General features: G+C 33.4%; 1 protein-coding gene across 1 annotated transcript in view; it reads left to right on the forward strand.

The window, feature by feature from the left end:
• The window catches only part of LOC105250006, a 119,334-nt gene that overhangs the window by 33,178 nt on the left and 65,299 nt on the right, over positions 1–20,857 (forward strand). The window contains exons 2-3 of the mRNA XM_025414112.1: positions 2,572–2,742; positions 10,621–10,859. Of these exons, the coding sequence (XP_025269897.1) occupies positions 2,572–2,742; positions 10,621–10,859 (410 nt within the window). The remainder of the gene's footprint in view (positions 1–2,571; positions 2,743–10,620; positions 10,860–20,857) is intronic.

Below are 20,857 nucleotides of genomic sequence, written 5' to 3' on the forward strand. Positions count from 1 at the left end.
AGTGGTAAGAGTAGTCGCCCGGCAAGCGAAAGACTCGGGTTCGATTCCCAATTCAGCGACTTCGCCCCGATATTTTTCTCGCCTACGTCTCTTCAGGGGAGTAAAGAGGGGTCTTATAGTGTGTTCTGGGATTGAGAATCTATATCTTGGTTTTATGCACCAAGTAAAATATAGGCATATGTCAATGATTTTCCAAAACGCGTTTTAATTTTCGCGAATTACTAATCTTTTAAATTTCACGCACTACCATCCGCGTTGGCTCTTAATTAGCTCTTTTCTCGAATAATATGTCTTTACGTGTGAGATTCTCGTGTAGGAAAAGGTTGTTTTAATAATGATAATAATAATAATAATAACAATAATAATAATATAATAATTTATAAATAATAATATAATTTATAAATATAAATATAATAATATAATTAGTTTATATTATATATTAATAAAAACTTTTAATATGCAAAAGCAAATAATATTAATAAAAACTTTTTATATTAATAATAATATATTATATTTTATAATATATTATATTATATTTTTATATTAATAATAATCATTTACATGTCAAACAGTACCGTAGATATATCTAAGATATTTGGATTTTCAGTACAGTTTTAATATAAATTTCTGGCATTAAAGCAAATAAGCACGCTTTTCAAGCACGTAATTTTTGTTAAAATTTTTTAACATAATGAAATCGACTAAATTATTAAGTTTAATGCGATTGCCTTGCAATCATTTATAATTAGGTAATACCTATCAGAATACATATATTTATTAAAGCGTCTTTGATGTAAGTAATACTTAAGATTTTTTAGTGATTTGTAACATTAGAAATATTAGAAACTATTGATAAACATGCAAAAAAGTAACTCGTCCTGTCAAATTTTAATAAAGTAAATCATAACATGACGGTTACAGCAGCCAGACAAACGGCGACGGCAGCTAACCAATTAGCAAATATAAAAAATGCTATTAATGTGATAGATCGATTTTAAGTCTAATTTGACTAGACTGTTTTTCACAGACTAGAACGTATACAAAAAATTAATAGTTTTAAGTCTTAACACTCATTTTTACTGCCTTCTGGAGAGATAGTGGGTGTTTCCGCATCTATGAAACTTTCAAAGTCATTATAATTATTCTTTGATGCCATCTGGTATGAAAATAGATAAATAAAAATGATTAAAACTGATTTAGTTTTAATACTGTTTCTAGCATAAAAATACATTTGATAAACACATCACTAAAAAAAAATGAAATAAAAATTTTATGTCGAATTCAGCATTAAAAAGGATTAAAAGTTAAAGCAGATTAAAGAATATGAAATCGCTTAAACACTTTTATGAATAGAATTGCATTGAAATTGAATTTGAATAATATAAGATAGAATAGGATAAGAATCATATCCAAAATCTGGCATTAAAACAGATAGATAAATAAAAATGATTACAACGGATTCATTTTCATACCATTTCGAGTATAAAAATACATTTGATCAATTCGTGATAAGTACGAATTAAATGGAATAAAAAGTGTAATATACCAAAAGTAGCATTAAAATGAATAAAAATATAAAACAGATTAAAATGTATTAAATTTCTTTACATTTATATGAATAGAATTGCATTGGAATTAAATTCGGATAGAATCAGATAAAATTTTCACTTGAGTTGGAATAGACAGTATAGAAATGGATTCAAGTGGATTCAGATGGATAGAATTTCAATTCATTTCAATCCAAATCTATTCTCGATTTTCACTAGGGACAACTTTTGTGTGAAACATTTTTTTCTACAATCAAAATTAAAAGTTATGAGGGTGGAACTTTTAAAATGGGACATCCTGTACACACACACACACACACACACTCACACATGTGTATAATACACGTGTAGAGGAGATATGGACTTTATCATATAGGTATTTAGATATTTATTAGATATCTATGAGATAATTTTTTTTATATACGCAAATAAGCATTTTGATATATGTTATTTATTTTACCTTTAAATGATATAATATTGTATTTTTCCAATATTAACCTTTACTTTTAAAAAATCTGTTAAAAATCAATAAGATAAATTGCACTGTTGACGCATTTTGTGTGTGTTAAAAATTTTAACAATATAGATATTTTATGAAAACAGACAAAAACACAAATATATACTAGAAATATATAAGAAGACAGAAGAGCTAAGAGATAAAGGCTTTTCTTAATGAAAAATTGATCCTATTGGATTTTATTATGATATCTTTATTTATAAGATAAGATTATAAGGCAAGAGCAAAAATAAAGATCCTGATATAATTGAACTCTAAGCTATATTAAGTTTATGAAAGTTTATTGAATATATTATTTATATATAAGCTATTATTAGATATTATTATTAGATAATACGTAACGTACTTGTACTAGATTGTCTGTGACTTGCTATTGTATGTAACTTGATGTGAGATACTGATTTTTGACATTGCTTTATTGTATGTGACTTGATGTGAGACACTGGTTTTTGATATAATTAAAAACTATTTCGTTGTACATTATTATGTTTTATTTATTATTTATAGGAGGATATAGAAAAAGTCATTGCTGAGATTGAGAAAGAGGAAGCCCATAGACAACGCATTAAAGAGATGGTAGTAAATGCGCCGTCTAGACGAGTCAACTTCACTTTGACGGCACATCCCTTCAAGAACGAACTTATTATGTTTGGTGGCGAATTTTATGATGGTCGGCAGGTATGTATTATATTTAAAAAAATTGATATTTAATATTTGGAATGATCTTAAAATTTTTCCATACAAAACGCATTAATATATTACACGTGTAGCAAAAAGTGCCAATATATTTACAGCTTATTCGTAAGAACGAAAGATTTATCGACTAACATATACAGAGTGTCATGAAAGTGAACATTACTTTAAAAACTTAAGGTAGATTGGCTCAAAGTTAGAAGAAAAGTTTTGTACAGTTATGCAATATTCGCAATAATTAACGAGAAATAAATTAAAGAAAATCGGCCAATCTGCGTGAATAGAAGCGCGCGGCGGTGAAAGCGATCTGTAATGGTGGCGCGCGGTGAAACGATGATTGAGGAGGGAAGAAGCTTTCGCCGCGCGCCTACACACTCATCGCTCCTCCTCTCCCTAATAGGGAGATCGTAGAATACAAATATATATAGAGTGTCCCATTTTATTTTTGTCAGTCAAATATCTTGATATTATTCAAAGTTATTCAGAGTTAAAAAAAAATGTTTCAGACAAAAGTTATATGACTGGAAGGGGGCCATAAGATGGTGTCATTGGTTTGACCTTAAAAAGTCGTTTGAAAGTCACGTAAGGGTCACCTTCAATTTTTTTAATGGAACCTCTTATTTTTTATTTTTATTTATTATTTATTTTTATAGTTTATCTCGAGAGCTTTTCAAAACACTATAATAAAAATGAAACTTTTTTAAAAAACCAAGAATAGAGAAAAAGGATAAAATTGAAAGTCTCAAATTGAATAAAAAACTCTAAAAACAACTTTTGTCTGAAACATTTTTTCGATTTTTTCATTATTCCGAAATATTTACCTGGGGATATTAAAATGAGACATTCTGTATGTATATTATAATACATATATTCGTGAATATGGATATACGAAACTTTTTTAAAAAACCAAGAACAGAGAAAAAGGATAAAATTGAAAGTCTCAAATTGAATCTTCGCCTCCTTCTACTTCTACTGATTCATCGGCTTCCTTCTACTGCTTCAATTATTTCTTCAATTACTTCTTCAATTATTGCTTCAATTATTTCATCCAACGTTGCCATTAACAATTACATATTTTTTTTTTAAAAACAACTATGTTTTTTTTTACATCAATTGATTCCTCTCATTATTTTGTACATAAAAGTATTAAGGTAAGATAATCGAAAAATGAATATTTTACTAGATATTTTATAATTTACGTAAAATTAAGAAATTTCAAGCTCATAACTCGAAAAGTACTCAATGAAGAAATACTTTATTATAGTATGAGAGAAATCAATTGGTGTAAAGATATTTTATGTTTTATGTAAAATTAAGAAATAATTTCAAGTCTCATAACTCGAAAAGTACTTGATGAAAAAATGTTTATTTATAATGTTTTGGAAAGCTCTCGAGATAAGCTACAAGAATATGCAAAAATATATATAGTGTTCCATTTAAAAAATTCAAAATGACTCATGTAACTTTCATGTGACTCTTCAAGGTCAAACTAATGGCACCATCTTATGTCCCCCTAGAAACCATACAACTTTTGTCCGAAACATTTTTTCAACTTTCCATTATTTTCCGAAATATTTTCCTGGGAAAATTAAAATGAGACACCCTGTATATAATACATATAATATAATATACGCCTATCGTCTATCGTTTATCGTCTATTGTACTTCACTTACTGTTCGCATGTTAGCAAGGAATGTTCCCCACTCATCGCTCGCACGTTAGCAACGAGTGCCCCCCACTCACCGCTCGCGATACGCGTAACTAAGGAGCACAGCGCCAGTGATGCCAGAATGGATACGCTGGTAATAGTAAATTATTTCGCATATAGTATAGTTTGGCGTTCCTGTGGAACAGTCGAGGGTCAAGGAGCGTCGAGGAGCGTCGAGGAACGTCGAGCTCTATGCGAAATAATTTGTTGTTGCCAGCATATCTATTCTGGCATCACTGCACAGCGCTTCGTCTCAGAAGCGTTCATAATACCTATATATAAACGTTGTGCTCTTTACAATTAGTTATGCGTATCTGGCGACTCGTTGCTAATATGCAAGCAATGAGTTGGGGGCAATAAGCGTAAATCGGATCGAAATGTGATCGAGATGTAAATCCCAGCACGTTTATTCAAAGAAAGAGTATGTAAATTCCAAATTTTTTGCTGATTCCAAATTCCAGGAGGGGGCAAATGCCCCATCTTGCTGTCTCCCGGCCCCCCTGGACGTCCATGATCATTAGATACATTTTATTTAGTTCTACAACTTGGTTCCTTACATATTTTTCATTATAGTTGATCATTTTCGAAATATTTTCATTATAGTTGATCGTTTTCGAAATATTAGCTTTCCGGGACCTTCTGAAGACCTTGTATACACACACACGCACACATACACTCACACACACACACACACACACACACACACTCACAATCACACTCACACACACTCGCACACACTCACACTCACACACACACACACACACACACTCACACACTCACAATCACACTCCCACACACATACACACACACTCACGCACACACTCACACTCGCGCGCACACACACACACACACACACACACACTCACAATCACACTCACACACACTCGCACACACTCACACACACACTCACACACACTCACAATCACACTCACACACACATACACACACACTCACGCACACATTCACACTCGCGCGCACACACTCGCACACACACACACACACTCACACACACACTGTCATTTTAATGTCCCACCCCAAATATCTCTTTTCCACCTTTTACAAAATAATGTTTCAGACAAAAGTTGTATGGCTTGAAGGAGGACATAAGATGGTGCCATTAGTTTGATCTTGAAGAGTCACCTGAAAGTCACGTGATGGTCACCTCCAACTTTTTAAATGAGACACCCTATATACTTTTGCATATTCTTGTATTTCACCTCGAGAGCTTTCTAAAACACTATAATTAAGTTTTCATTAAGTACTTTCCGAGTTATGAGGTTTGAAATCATTTCTTAATTTTACATAAACCGTAATATATCTAGTGTGACGTTCTGGTAACGTCGATCAGTTGGTTCCGTGAGGCAGGCTTTTCCAACAGTTTTCCGAGTTCGACAGAACGTCTTAGTTGTGGGTTCTTCTTTTTGCGGTTAAGGGGGTAAAACCCCAGGATAATTAACTACTTTGAATTGGGTTTTTTTTACTGACGATGATTAAAGAAATATACTTTTGTTTAAAATTTAAATTCTTTATTATGACTTGGTCTAGCAGTTTACAATACGAATAAGAATCTGAGTGAGTTTAAGTCTAGAGTGAATCTGAGCTGAACTGAGCTGAATAGATCTGAGCTGAGCTGAACTGATCTGAACTGACTGATCTAAAACTGAGCAAGAATGAGGTTGAACTGAGCTTTTCTTTCGTTGTTGGAAGAGTTTTTATACTCTTTTAAAATTGAATGTTAGGGGTAATTTATGGAGTTTTAAGAACAAATTCTTTAGCTGTGAAACGGATTTTTGCGAACTTCTTGGGTGGTCTTTAAGAGAAAGTTTTTTTAGGAATACATATTAGTTGATTCTCCGAATGCGTTGCTTGCAAGGTCGTGTCTTACATGCATTATAATAAATTACGATAAATGACCTTTTTCAAAGAATTATAATAACTATTTGATTATTTAAAATATTGGTCATTTATCATGATTTTTACATAAATAGATTCTCTTTAATCTTTTAGACATATTTTACATTATATTTTTATATAGTTGTATAATAAAAAAAGCTTATATTTAAAAGGACTTCCTTATAGCGGTCTTTGTCTTTCCTAAGTATTACATATAAGTCTATCTCGCTCGTATAGATGATTCATATATATATATATATATATATATATATATATATATATATATATATATATATACAGGGTCTACCAAAAGTGTGGAAACCCCTAAATATCTCGGAAAATATACGTTTTACAGAAAAGTGTTTCCAACAAAAGTTGTAGGGTTTAAGAAGATCTATATACTGATTCTATCAGTTTGACCTTGGATGGCGTCGTCAAGGTCAGGTCAAGGTCACATTGACTTTTTTAAATGACACCCCCTACATTTGATTGCATATTCTTATAGCTTAATTCAAGAGCTTTCCAAAACACTATAATAATGTTCATTTTTATTAAGTACTTTGCGAGTTATGACGGTTGAATGATAGAGTAGCGCCGGTATTAACATTATCCAAGGTGTACTACATGGAGGTTACTCGCTCGGATTTGCATCTGTTGTGTGTGTGATCCAGCTAACTAAGGCAAGATCGATTCCTCAACATATCCTCATATTTCGCTGAAGTCAAATTGCCAAAAAATTGCTCCATAAAACGTGTATGAAACGTCTCGTTAGTTCCTTCATTTACCGCTATGTGACGCACTACATGCAGTCTAACTCGCATTTAAAATTCAACTAAGAATGTATAAAGCTATCAAAGAACGAGCACCTTCTAACTTCAGCTTTGAGCAAGCAGAAATTAATTGTTATCGTCCAAATACAACGTACGATTAATTAAAATTAAACGTTTTAAAAATGGCTGGCGACTTGTCGGAACGTGAAAGAATCACTATCCTCATGATGCGTGGATGGGGTGATAACGAAAGATCGTTCTCTGATGTCGTTCGATTATTTAATGACACGTATCCGAACCGTCGAATTAATAAGTCCACTGTGTTAAAAACAATAGAACGTTTTAGACAAACTGGTAGCGTAAGAAATCGCTCTAAGTCAGGAAGACCATTGTCTGCAACCAACGAAGAAAAACAACTTGATGTTCTGCAGACATTTATTGAAGATCCCAATTCTAGTGTTCAGAGAGTCGCTCAAACTCACGATATTGCTCCCATGTCGGTTTGGAGAATTTTAAAGAAGAACAAGTTCCATCCATATAAATTGCAATACGTTCAAGAATTGCAAAACGGAGATGAGGAGCGTCGTATACATTTCTGTGAAAGAATGATGGCACTAATAGATGTCCGGCCCATCTTCCCTTATCAAATTGTTTTCACAGACGAGGCAACTTTTACCTTAACGGGAGAAGTTAATAATCAAAATTTTCGTTTCTGGTCAGATGAGAATCCGAATTGGGTGCGGGAAACTCACACACAACATCCACAAAAAATAAATGTATGGTGCGGAATAATAGATGGCTATTTAATAGGGCCGTTTTTTTTTGAAGAATATTTGAACGCTCAAAGGTATGAGAGATTACTTGTTGATCAAATAATTCCAGCCATACAGAATACTTTTCCAAATAATTTCCAAGAAATATGGTTTCAGCATGATGGAGCTCCTGCTCATTTTGGTGCAGGACCACGTCGTATTTTAAATGAGACTTTTCCGCTACGGTGGATAGGAAGAAGGAACGGAAATGAGGGAGGAGAGGATTGGCCACCTCGGTCACCAGATCTAACTCCTCTTGATTATTATCTATGGGGATATCTGAAGAGTAAGGTTTACAGAACAAAACCTAAAACCATTCACGAATTGATACAGCGAATAAGGGATGAAATGGCTTTGATACCTTTTGAAACGAATCGTAAAGTCATTTCTACATTCTACCAAAGATTAGCATATTGTCAGGAAGTAAATGGCAGCCACTTTCAGCATTTACTTTAACACATTGAAACACATTTGCAATCGTTTGGTGCAACCTAACCTGATCTCTGTATACACGCACCGCACGCACGCACACGCACACATTTCGAACAATTATTATGATAAATGAGCATCCACAAATTTATTTACTGTTTACTATGTCGATTGCTTTCCAGGTCTTTAAATGCTCGATTGTAATTTGGTTGGGTCTTTGCTTTTGCTGACTGGATCCACGACCGATCTTGCCTTAGTTAGCTGGATCACACACACAACAGATGCAAATCCGAGCGAGTAACCTCCATGTAGTACACCTTGGATAATGTTAATACCGGCGCTACTCTATCATTCAACCCTCATAACTCGCAAAGTACTTAATAAAAATGAACATTATTATAGTGTTTTGGAAAGCTCTTGAATTAAGCTATAAGAATATGCAATCAAATGTAGGGGGTGTCATTTAAAAAAGTCAATGTGACCTTGACCTGACCTTGACGACGCCATCCAAGGTCAAACTGATAGAATCAGTATATAGATCTTCTTAAACCCTACAACTTTTGTTGGAAACACTTTTCTGTAAAACGTATATTTTCCGAGATATTTAGGGGTTTCCACACTTTTGGTAGACCCTGTATATATCTCAGATTAGTATTTTATTATAGGTGACGTATAAGTCTCTCTTAGTTTCATGTTAGTTTGTGCTTGTAGCTTATTGGATGGAGGATAGTGAAAAAGGAAAAAATTTCTCCTAGATCTAAAGATCTAGGGATCTATGGATCGCCGGACGTGACACTAGTAAAATATTCATTTTTCGATTATTTTACCTTAATACTTTTATGTACAAAATAAAAGAGGAATCGATTAATATAAAGAAAAAACATAGTTATTTTTTAGAAAAAATTTGTAATTATTAATTGCAAATTACATATTTTTACGGATAAGCTTATCGATTTTAGTGACATTGACATATAAAGTCAAGCTCACTGTTCTGAGCAAGTATCAAAAGATTTTAAGAATCACTTATTATTTATTAAAAAATTATTATATCACCTATTATTTATTAAAAAGTTATTATATAAAATAATGAAAAAAATTTAATGAATAGAACATAATTTTGCGACAGCGTGTACGTTTGAGGAGAAATATCTAACGTAATTTAAATCAAATTTTAGTTGTAAATCAGAAATAGGGTTTGAGTTAGGTTAGATTATAGATAAAAAACGGAAAACGGTTGGGGTAGGTTGTAAATAAAAAATTCCAATAAGAAATAAGAATAGACTGTATTACTTATTGAAGATAATTATAATATATTAAGCAATATATTATTTTATAAATTGTTCAAAATGACTATCGTTTTGATCACACAATTTTGCTCTTTGAGTTATTGATGTTATGGCAATATCTAAATGAAAAATTTCTTAGGCGCTGAGTAACGATATACAATACATAATGATGCGGTACTTTTGTGTTCCATAACATCAATAACTTAAAAAGCAGAATTGTTTGTGTTCTTATTTCTAATTCCAATTTTGTTTTTTGTTTATAACTTTAAAACAATCGACTTTAGGGCATATGTATATTCAGACTTTTTGATTTCAAAAATTTAATTATATTTTTTTTTATCTCCTGGAAAAGATAAGGAGATATGATGTAAATGTTAATGTAAATGTTAGAAAATCGTTGTGTGAAAAATCGAAAATATATACCGAAGTTTATATTTTTAGATCTCATTTTGTATCTAAAATATTGAGTAATGTGAGAAATACAGATCGGAAAAAACATTTATTAAATACCTTTAGGTGTCTGTAAATGTTTAATACTTGTCTTTCCAGATTGCCATTTTTGACTGAAATTTATATTGCATAGAGAATCAGAAATATATCTTTTTAGATCTTAGTGTCAGAATATCAGACAACTAATATTTGTTTATAACTTTATATAATAAACAATTAACAACATCCTTTTACTAAAATTTTTTTAATGTTTAGGATTATAATCTTGATCACATACTTCTATCATTAAAAAATCAAGAGTGGCCCTTAATATTCAATTTTACTAAAAAATTACTGAAATAATTTGTTTTTAGATTTTTTGATAGAGTAAATCAAATCAAATTTGATAAAGATAAATAATATTAAAAGAGATTAACTAATATTAAAAGTGATCTAACAATAAAAAAAATCATTTTTCTATTTAATAAAACAAAATCTAAACATAATAAGAGTTTAATTATATTTAATTCTTTTAGACCATTGTATATGGCGATATGTTCTTCTATAACATAAATAAGCGAGAATGGACATTAATAAAAGCGCCTGGAGCACCACCACCGCGATGTGGTCATCAGACAGTAGCTACTACTGCAAATGGCAGTGGCGAATTATGGATATTTGGCGGTGAATTCACTAGTCCGAGCGAGTCGCAGTTTTATCATTACCGTGACTTGTGGGTATTCCGGTTCGCTGAAAAGAAATGGGAAAAGATCACGTATGTATAAGAAAATAGAAAAAGAAATAAATAATACATAGTTATTTTTAATTGTGAAAAATTATTTACAATCAAATAAAATTTGAAGTCTGGCTCAAATAATTAAAAATTAAATCGAAGTTTAGCCATAGCGCAGTAGTTTAAACACAGAGAAGAAATAACATTTTCTTCTTTTTGATTACTCATTTATTTATTATTATTATTCGTTTATTAAATAAAAATAATTACATTAATAAAAAAAAATTAATGCTTTACATCATCTTTTGATCTGTCTTCAGCGCGATGTTAACAATATTAAAAAAAGAAGTGATATAATCCCCAAAAACTTACCTTTTTAAAAAAAGGTAAAAAAGGGCGCCAAGTTCATGCACTAATTGTATCCAACTATCATATTGTCTACAAAAGTAATGATACAAAAAAATTGCACCAACTAAGAATAAAAATTTGTACAAGATATATAGAAATACAAGGAAGAAAACTTGTACAAGTTAAATAGAAATATTTTAATTGAAAACATTGTTATACAAAATAGTTGTTTTAATTTTCAAAAATAATAATATTAAAAAATTAAAAATTTATTTAAAAATTGAAAACTGAAAATTAATATAAAACAAAAAAGTAAAAAAAGTTTTAATTAAAAAAACTTGGCACTACCAATTTTAGTATTATATTGTTCAGCTTAAAAATCTAAATTTCCAAATGCAAATCAATATACATTAATTAAATAAATTAGGTCATTAAATTTAAATGTTAGACTAATAATTGGAATATGTTCCAATCTTTTAGATTTCCATACTATATAAAGTTGATAAAATAGAAAAAACATAAACTTGAATAAATCTCATAGAAATTTCTAAAGTAAAAAGTATAATTTGTGAAAATAACATAAGAATTATAATAATTAAATTATTAATTGAAGATCCAGAAGATCTTAAGAGAGTTAATAATAAATGTCCAGCAATTATATTTGCTGTTAAATATATGTTTAATTGAAATATATTTTATTGGCAGCACCGAGTTTTTTTAATTAAATTTTTTTTACTTTTTTGTTTTATATTAATTTTCAGTTTTTAATTTTTAAATAAATTTTTAATTTTTTAATATTATTATTTTTGAAAATTAAAACAACTATTTTGTATAACAATGTTTTCAATTAAAATATTTCTATTTAACTTGTACAAGTTTTCTTTCTTATACTTCTATTTATCTTCTACAAATTTTTATTCTTAGTTGGTGCAATTTTTTTATATCACTACTTTTGTAGACAATATGACAGTTGGATACAATTAGTGCATGAACTTGGCGCCCTTTTTTTACCTTTTTTTTAAAAAGGTAAAAAAAGAAGTGATATAAACCCCAAAAACTTACCTTTTTAAAAAAAAGGTAAGTTTTTGTGGTTTATATCACTTCTTTTTTTAGTCTAATTTGCTAAAAGATATATTTAAAAAAAATATATATATATACATATACAAAAATTATACAAAATAATTATACAAAAACATATATATTACACAATTATATAAAAATATATATAGAATAGTATACAGAGTGTTCCATTTTAACTTGGACAGTAAAATATCTCAAAAACTAAGTCCAGCAAACAAAAATGTTTGAGACAAAAGTTGTATGGTTCCGAGGGGGACATAAGACGGTACCATTGGTTTGACCTTGAAGAGTTCTTTTTTTAGTCTAATTTGCTAAAAGATATATTTAAAAAAAATATATATATATACATATACAAAAATTATACAAAATAATTATACAAAAACATATATATTACACAATTATATAAAAATATATATAGTATATATTAGTATATATTTTATAGTATATATTTATAAATATATAATAAATATATATAGATTTTTTTGTAGGTCACATGAAGGTCACCTTCAATTTCTTAAATGGAACCTACATTTTTTCATTACATATTCTTGTAGCTTATCTCGAGAACTTTCCAAAACACTATAATAAAATATTTTTTCATTGAGTACTTTTCGAGTTATGAGGCTTGAAATCATTTCTTAATTTTACATAAACTGTAATATATCTAATAAAATATTCATTTTTCGATTATCTTGCCTTCCCTCGCTCGAATTATCGCGCTGGGGCTCTTATTTGCCAATTTTGATTTAATTTAAAATTATTTACGTTTCATAAAAATTTTATATTATAAAAATTTTAAAAATGAAATTCTCTAAAAAATATTAAATTAGAACATTTTTTAATTACATGCATTTATATTACAGGATATACATTTATGTTAAATGTTGCTTGATATTGCTTATATTATTTGATATTTTAAACGATCTTTTACACATACAAAGTGTGTGTATGTGGTGTGTTATATATTTAAAATAATGATTGAAACAAAATGTATGTTATTTCTTTTATTTTTAGTAAAAAGACGAAATTCAAAATATGTTATATTGTATAACATTGTTTTTCCAATGTTAATTTTTACTTGTTAAAAGATTTTATCAAAAGTTGGTATCGCAAACATGTTTACAATCTTCCCAGCAAACACCAAGTAACAGTTATATAACTGTTAGTTGTAATTTCCCACTCAACAATATAACTGTTATATAACTTACATGTTATATAACAGTTATATTTGTTAAGTCTTTTTTTTTAATCTCACGCTTTTCTTTTTCTCTGTAATGATAATCGATAAATGAATCGAAGTCGAGCGAATTTTGGTCGATACAAGCGGTAGCGGATAGAGCTACAATATGGTAGAGCTTTGTTTTAGTTTTACAGATGTACTTTACTGAAAATAAAAAGTTTCTTTTTAACAAGTCTAAGTACGTAATACGTCTCTGAGTTAAAACCTTAATCTAAATAATATTATTGAGGGAAATTACAACTAACAGTTATATAATTGTTACTTGGTGTTTGCTGGGTTGAGACAGTAACAGCATTAAGATACACAGAAAATAGATAAGCCTATGCTGTTTAAGGATATTAGAACAGAAAGTCGACTATAACGACGACACTAACGTTTCTAAAATGATAATTTGCTTGATTGGATTTTGCATTATCGATATTTTTACTTATAAGATATACAAAACAAAAATAAAGACTTTTGACTAATTGAAACCCAAGCTATTGATTAAAGAACCTCGTACAAATCTTATGGAAAAATGATATCAGTGAAATTACCTAAAAGTTGGATATGTTTTAGTTTATGACCTCCTCATCAAAAGGACACAACCTTCAAAAATGGACAGATTTTTTGTTACAGACGTTCAGAACGGACAATTATATTTACGCTGGAGATGTATTCGACATTACATGTTGATATGCATGCATGTTGGTATATTTGTATGTGTGGACTTTATTTTGTAAATAGGATTTTATTTACACTTTGATTTCTACAATCTTTGATCGCCAAGCTATTCTTGGCAAATTCTTAGTGTATTTTACTTTCCCGAGTTTTTCTCCTCAGCTATTATAGAATTCGGTTTAGGTTCCTCTTGATCTTTTATTTGATGAGCGAGGAGTCCTTGGTGGAGAGGTACGAGGTGTCGCCGGGACAGAAGAAAATTTCCTCTCGAAAAGTTCAATCGGAATCAGTTTCCAAGGAAGAAATTGAATTACTTTCCGAGGGTCGGTTGGCATTAGTAATGCTAAGATGATCTTGATGATTTCGAAGATCTGGAAGATCTCGTCGGTCTCTGGGATCAGGAAGGTCTCGGAGATCTCGAGGATCTGGAAGGTCTCGGAGATCTCGAGGATCTGGAAGGTCTCGGAGATATCGAGAATCTGGAAGGTTTTGGTGGTCTCGAGGCTCTGGAAGGTCTCGGAGATTTCGAGGATCTGGAAGGTCTCGGAGATCTCGAGGATCTGGAAGGTCTTGGTGGTCTCGAGGATCTGGAAGGTCTCGGAGGTCTCGAGGATCTGGAAGGTCTCGAAGATAAGGTAAATCGCGAGGGTATTCAAAAAGTACAAAAGGTAATTTCGCTGAATAGCTAGAAGCTAATTTCTGCGAGGTTACAAGAGGTGAAAAAGTCGTTACCCGTATCTTTATAAATACATTCCAATGTTTTTAAATTGCGAGAAAATAATCTTAATCTGTCGCGCCTTTCAGCGGCATTAATTATAATTGAGATTGTGCCAACTTCATTACGCTGGTCAGCGCTTCCCGCGATCGCGCTCGGTGGCGAGCGTCAGGGATGCCACAGTATGTATGTATTGTTTGTTTGTTTGTTCGTGCGCGCGTGCGTGCGTACAGGATCCCATTTTTTAATTGTTCACCCCAATTAACATCGCAGAAAGTAGACGAATGAAAAAATGTTTTAAATAAGAGTTGTACGGTATCTGTGAAGCTGGCACGACAATCTACGAATTTAAAAAAAATACTAAGAGTTCTGATAGCACTTTTCATAGTTCTATAGTTTCTGATAAAAATTAAAAAGAGTTCCGCATTCTTTATATTAAAAAATCGAAATCGAAAAAATGTCGTGCTAACTTGACGAATCTAGCACGACACTCTTCCCTCTAAAGTATCAAAACGCGTTAAATATTATTATTTTTAGCAAGAGTTCCCGATAGTTCTGTTCAAGTTCAGCCTATATATGCAATTTCAGATCGATATTTCAATAATCAATAATTTTTAAACAATTTTTAAGATTTTCATCCGGCACGACATTCTCCCTCTAAAGTACTAAACCGCGTTCAAAACTATTATTTCTAATAACAGTTCTTTATAGTTCTGCTATAGTTCAGCCTATATATGCAATTTCAGACCGATATTTCAATAATTAATAATTTTTTATGAATTTTTAATGTCCTCGATTAGCACGACACCTAGTAAAAATGTGTCGTGCTGATGATTTTCCGTAGTTTTAACGGCAGTTTTGGACAGTTCTATATAAGTTCTATCTTTTAGAAATATTTTTATGCAGAATTCCAACCGATTACTATTTTTTAAATAATTTTTTACAATAACTCAGCACGACACTTTCACTCTAAAGTATTAAGACGTGTTGAATATTATTTTTTTTTAGCAAGAGTTCCCGATAGAATTTCTGCTATAGTTCACCTTATATACGCGAAGTTAGCACGACATTTTTTCGATTTTGATTTTTTAATATAAGGAATGCGGAACTCTTTTTAATTTTCATCAGGAACTATAGAACTGAAAAGTGCCATCAGAACTCTTAGTACTTTTTTAAAATTCGTAGATTGTCGTGCCAGCTTCACAGACACAGTTGTACGTGAATCTAATTATCCGTTTTGAATGTCTGTAACTGTTTTGTTTTAAGTATACACGCAGAGGATTGAAAGAGAGAGAGAGAGAGAAGGAGAGAGCGAGAGACGAAATAAATGCTCACTGCAAAAAATAGAAAAAATGAGAACTTTTAATTCACACAACATAAGCGATATAATCTATTAATTAATAACAACTAAATAACACTTCTGAGTATAATTAATATAGAGGAATTAACGTAATAATTAAGTTAGTAACGAATATTAAACTGAATTCACGTCGATAAGATTAAGAATAATTTTCTGATATTGAATAAAATTTAGAGTATCATATTTAGAGGCTTATAAAAGGGTGTGTGTGGTTGTATACAAAGAAAAGAAAGGAACGGGGGTAGGGGGCCGGTGCAACGTGTCATAAGATCTGTCCGGAAGAATTGATCGTAGATCAATTCTTTCCAGACGAAAGAAAAAAAAACCAACAAGATCCTCAGACGAAAAGACCAGCTCTCCCGTTATCCCGATCTGAGCCTCAGTATGAAGCTGAAAACCTGGATCCTCGTAGAGGATTCCAGTATCAAGATGGCGGATCCTTTGTTTCGAGCTGGAATAGTTCTGATTCCGGATTCACCATCAATATTTAGAAGGTCAGCTTCCCTTTGAGCTCAGCTTGCCGAATGATTGAACTCAGATTGCAGGATGATTCTACTCAGCTTCCAGGATGATCGCACTCGAAGTTCAATCCAAGTCGCATGTATCGTCACAGACCGTCGTTACGCGAACGTCGTCCAGGGAAGATTAAACACGAAAAACGGAAAAACCCGAGCTCGCCCCCGGGAACGGGGCGCGATCGCCGCGCCGCTCTATACCTGTACGCGAGATCGGGAGCGACGCTTCTCGTAGAGAAGCCATCTCAAGAAAAGACTTCTCGTAAAGAAGCACCATCTTAGTGGAACGCTTCTCGTAAAGAAGCGCATTGTTTGAATGCATCACTTCTCGTAGAGAAAGTGTCTATGTGAAGGAGATTATTCCTTCTTTCACTTTTAACATTCCGCCCGCCTTCGTCAACTAGTGTCGACGAAAGGATTAAATAGAGTTAACCGAAATAGGAAGGGGGCAGATTTTGACAACTGGTCGTTTTACAATGGCAGATTGAGTGCGAATAGAGACCACTCGTACCTGACCATCCTTGCCTGGATGAGTTTGAATAATTCGGCCTAAGGGCCACTTAGAGGGAGGATATCGTTTATCTGTAATTAGAACGAGCGAACCTTCCTGTAAGGAAGGACTGATTCGATTCCACTTATAAATGGCAAGGTGCCGTTGCAAGCACTCCCTTGACCAACGTGTCCAAAAACTTTCCAGCATTTGGCGGGTGAGTTGCCACCGCGAAAGGCGAGAGCCTTTAACTGATAACAATGACGGTTCAGGTATTGTGGTTAGAGAACTTCCTGTAAGAAAGTGTCCTGGAGTTAATGCATGAAGATCCTCTGGATCGTCAGAAAGACAACTGAGGGGCCTAGAGTTTAGCACTGCTTCTATTTGAGTTAGAAGTGTATTCATTTCTTCATATGTTAGGAGATTATCGCCGACGACTCTCTTCAAATGGTATTTCACAGACTTAACTCCTGCCTCCCATTGACCTCCGAAATGAGGAGCGGCAGGAGGATTGAAGAGCCACTGAGTACCATCGTTACTTAGCAGCGTAGCTAAATCTCCTAATTCCTTTGAATTTTTCGAGAAGAGATTCTGAAGCTCCGAGTCTGCTCCTTTGAAATTAGTACCGCAGTCGCTTCGAAGAGTGGCACATATTCCCCTTCGAGCTGTGAAGCGCTTAAAAGCTGCAATGAAGGCTTCAGTTGAGTAGTCTGTAACTAATTCTAAATGAATTGCGGAAATAGCCTGGCAGACAAAGAGAGCAATGTACGCCTTGTATTTTCGGGAATTTTTTCCTTTCCAATTCTTGAGTAGGAGTGGCCCCGCATAATCAACTCCGGTATGTAAAAATGGTCGAGATGGTGTAACTCTCTCGAACGGTAATTGACCAATTATTTGCTGTGCTCGGTTTTGGCGGTATCGAGAGCAGCGTACGCATTTAAGAATGAAGGAACGTACCGGACTTCGTCCTCCAATAATCCAGTATTCGTTTCGTAGAAACGTCACGGTAACTTGAGTTCCTCCATGGAGAGTTTTTAGATGAGCGTCAGCAATAATTAGAGAGGTGAGTGCAGATTTCTTGGGGAGGATGAGCGGGTGTTTTGCTGATTCAGATAATTGAGACGACTGAAGACGACCTCCAACACGCAATAACCCACTAGGATCGAGAAAGGGTGTTAGGCGTAAAAGAGAATTGGATCTCGGTAATGATTGTCCTGTCGATATCTTGGAAAGTTCGTCTTCAAAGTATGATTGCTGGGTGATCTTAACCCAATGAAGTTTCGCTCCTTCTAATTCTTGAATAGTGATCGGTCCTGTTATTGAATTCTCTGATTGTTTTTTAAATATACGAATTGCTCGCAAGCACCAACAAGTAACGCGCAACAACCGTGTTAGGCTAGAATATCGATTAATGAGGTTCCAACGTTCCATGGATTGTGCCTTAGTAATGACGTAGGATTTTGTAGGTCGCTCTTCGAGGTTGTCTTTATGAGATGGCAGTTGAGAGTATTTCGGCCAGGTTGATTGCGATAACCATTGAGGTCCTGTCCACCACATCAAGTGTTCAGACAATTGCGAAGGTGTTAGTCCTCGGGTTGCACAGTCAGCTGGATTTTCAGTGCCAGGAACAAATTTCCAGGTTGCTTGTGGCACCGTCTCTTGGATGAAGCAGACTCTGTTGTAAACAAAGTCTTTCCATCTAGAAGGATGATTGTTTATCCAGGTGTATGCAACGGCAGAGTCGGTCCACATGTATACTGGAGAAGTTGAAAGTTCTAGAATTCGGAGAACATGCGACATTAATTTGGTTAAAAGTACTGCTCCAGTAAGTTCCAGCCGTGGAACAGTCATTCTTTTTAAAGGCGCAACCTTTGTCTTGGAGCATACTAAACTGGAAATTGTCTCCCCTTGATCGTTAGAGGTTCGAATATAGATCACTGCAGAGACAGCTTGTTGAGAGGCATCGCAAAATCCGTGAATCTCGATTGGTTGTTTAGACTGAGTGTTCAACCAACGCGGGAATGTTAAATTTGACGTGGTCTTAAGTTGATCAATAAATTTGATCCATTTGGAAGAGAGGTGCGGAGGCAACGAATCATCCCAGTCAATCTTCATAGTCCATAATTCTTGAATAAATATCTTAGCTGGAATGATGACTGGTGATATCAAACCGAGAGGGTCAAACAATCTCGCGATGGTTGAGAGAACGCTTCGTTTTGTCATTACTGGAGATGATGATAAATTAATTGTAAATTGAAAATTATCCGCAACAGGTTTCCAGCACAGCCCGAGTACCTGTATTGCAGTCGTATCTTCGATTTGTAAACATGGCGAGTTAACCCGTCTTCCAACAGGAATAGGATCAAAGATTTCCGAGTTGTTGCTTATCCATTTTTGCAGGGGAAAACCGCCCGCCATACAGAGCTGATCTAATTGCCTGACAATCTCACACGCATGGTGAATCGAGTTACTTCCTCCAAAAAGGTCATCAACATATCTTCCACGTTGTAGAATTGGAACAGCGAGTGGAAAGTTAGATCCTTCGTCAGAGACCAGTTGATTCAGGACTCGAAGAGCTAAAAATGGCGTACAGGCCATTCCATACGTAACCGTTGTTAATTGATACGTAACAGTGTGGTGAGACTCGTCCAACCACAGAATACGTTGAAAGTTCCAATCGGTGGGATGTACCTTTATCTGACGATACATTTTTTCCACGTCAGTAGAAAACACGTACCGAAATTGGCGAAACCAAATAATAACGTCGAATAAGTTCAGTTGTAATTTTGCTCCCGTATGTAACAAGTCGTTTAAGGATACACCTGTGCTACTGCGACTTGATCCGTTGAAGACAACTCGTAATTTCGTGGTGAGACTGCCTTCTCGTACAACTCCATGATGTGGTAGGTAAAACGAAAGTGGAGGCTCTGTCTCATCGTCTGGAACACGTTTCATGTGATTCAGGCTTTCATACTCCTTCATGAATGCTGAATAGGAAGAAGAATAGGCAGGTTCGTTCTTTAATCGCTTAGACAGATTATTAAGAATTCGCCCAGCTTTTGATCGAGAATCACCAAGGCTGTTTGTCGTTTTCTTAAAAGGAAGTTGAACGACATATCTTCCATCAGCATCCCGAGAGTGGGTAGTGAGGAAATGCTGTTCACACTCTTGAGCTTCTCTAGATAGAGATGATGTGGAGGTTGTAGAGACTTCTTCGCTCTCCCAGAACCTAGCGATTAAATCGTGAAGCTCTCGATTAAGTGAGACGTGATATCCTTGTATTTTATTGAGATTCGCACGTGATCCGGCTACGCCTGAAATGATCTATCCCAGTTTCGTTCTTTGTGCGATAGGAGAGTTCTTGTCCGCTTTTACAAGTCCGCTTTCAATGATTTGCCCGTAGATATCTGCACCTAGTATTAGGTCTATAGAGTTTGGATACGCGAAGTCCTTATCCGCTAATTGGAGTCCATCTAAATGATGCCAATTGCGTTGTTCAATCTGAATAGATGGAATAGTGTCAGTCAGCTTTGGCAGTATATGCGCGGTCATTGACAATTCTGAGTTGGAATTGAAATGCGGTCTGAATTTGAAGAAAACGATTCCTCGTGTTTTGTTGGATTTCTTTCCTC

The sequence above is a fragment of the Camponotus floridanus genome, unplaced genomic scaffold, assembly GCF_003227725.1.
Source record: "Camponotus floridanus strain SB8 unplaced genomic scaffold, Cflo_v7.5 scaffold110, whole genome shotgun sequence".
Classification (NCBI taxonomy): Eukaryota; Metazoa; Arthropoda; class Insecta; order Hymenoptera; family Formicidae; genus Camponotus; species Camponotus floridanus.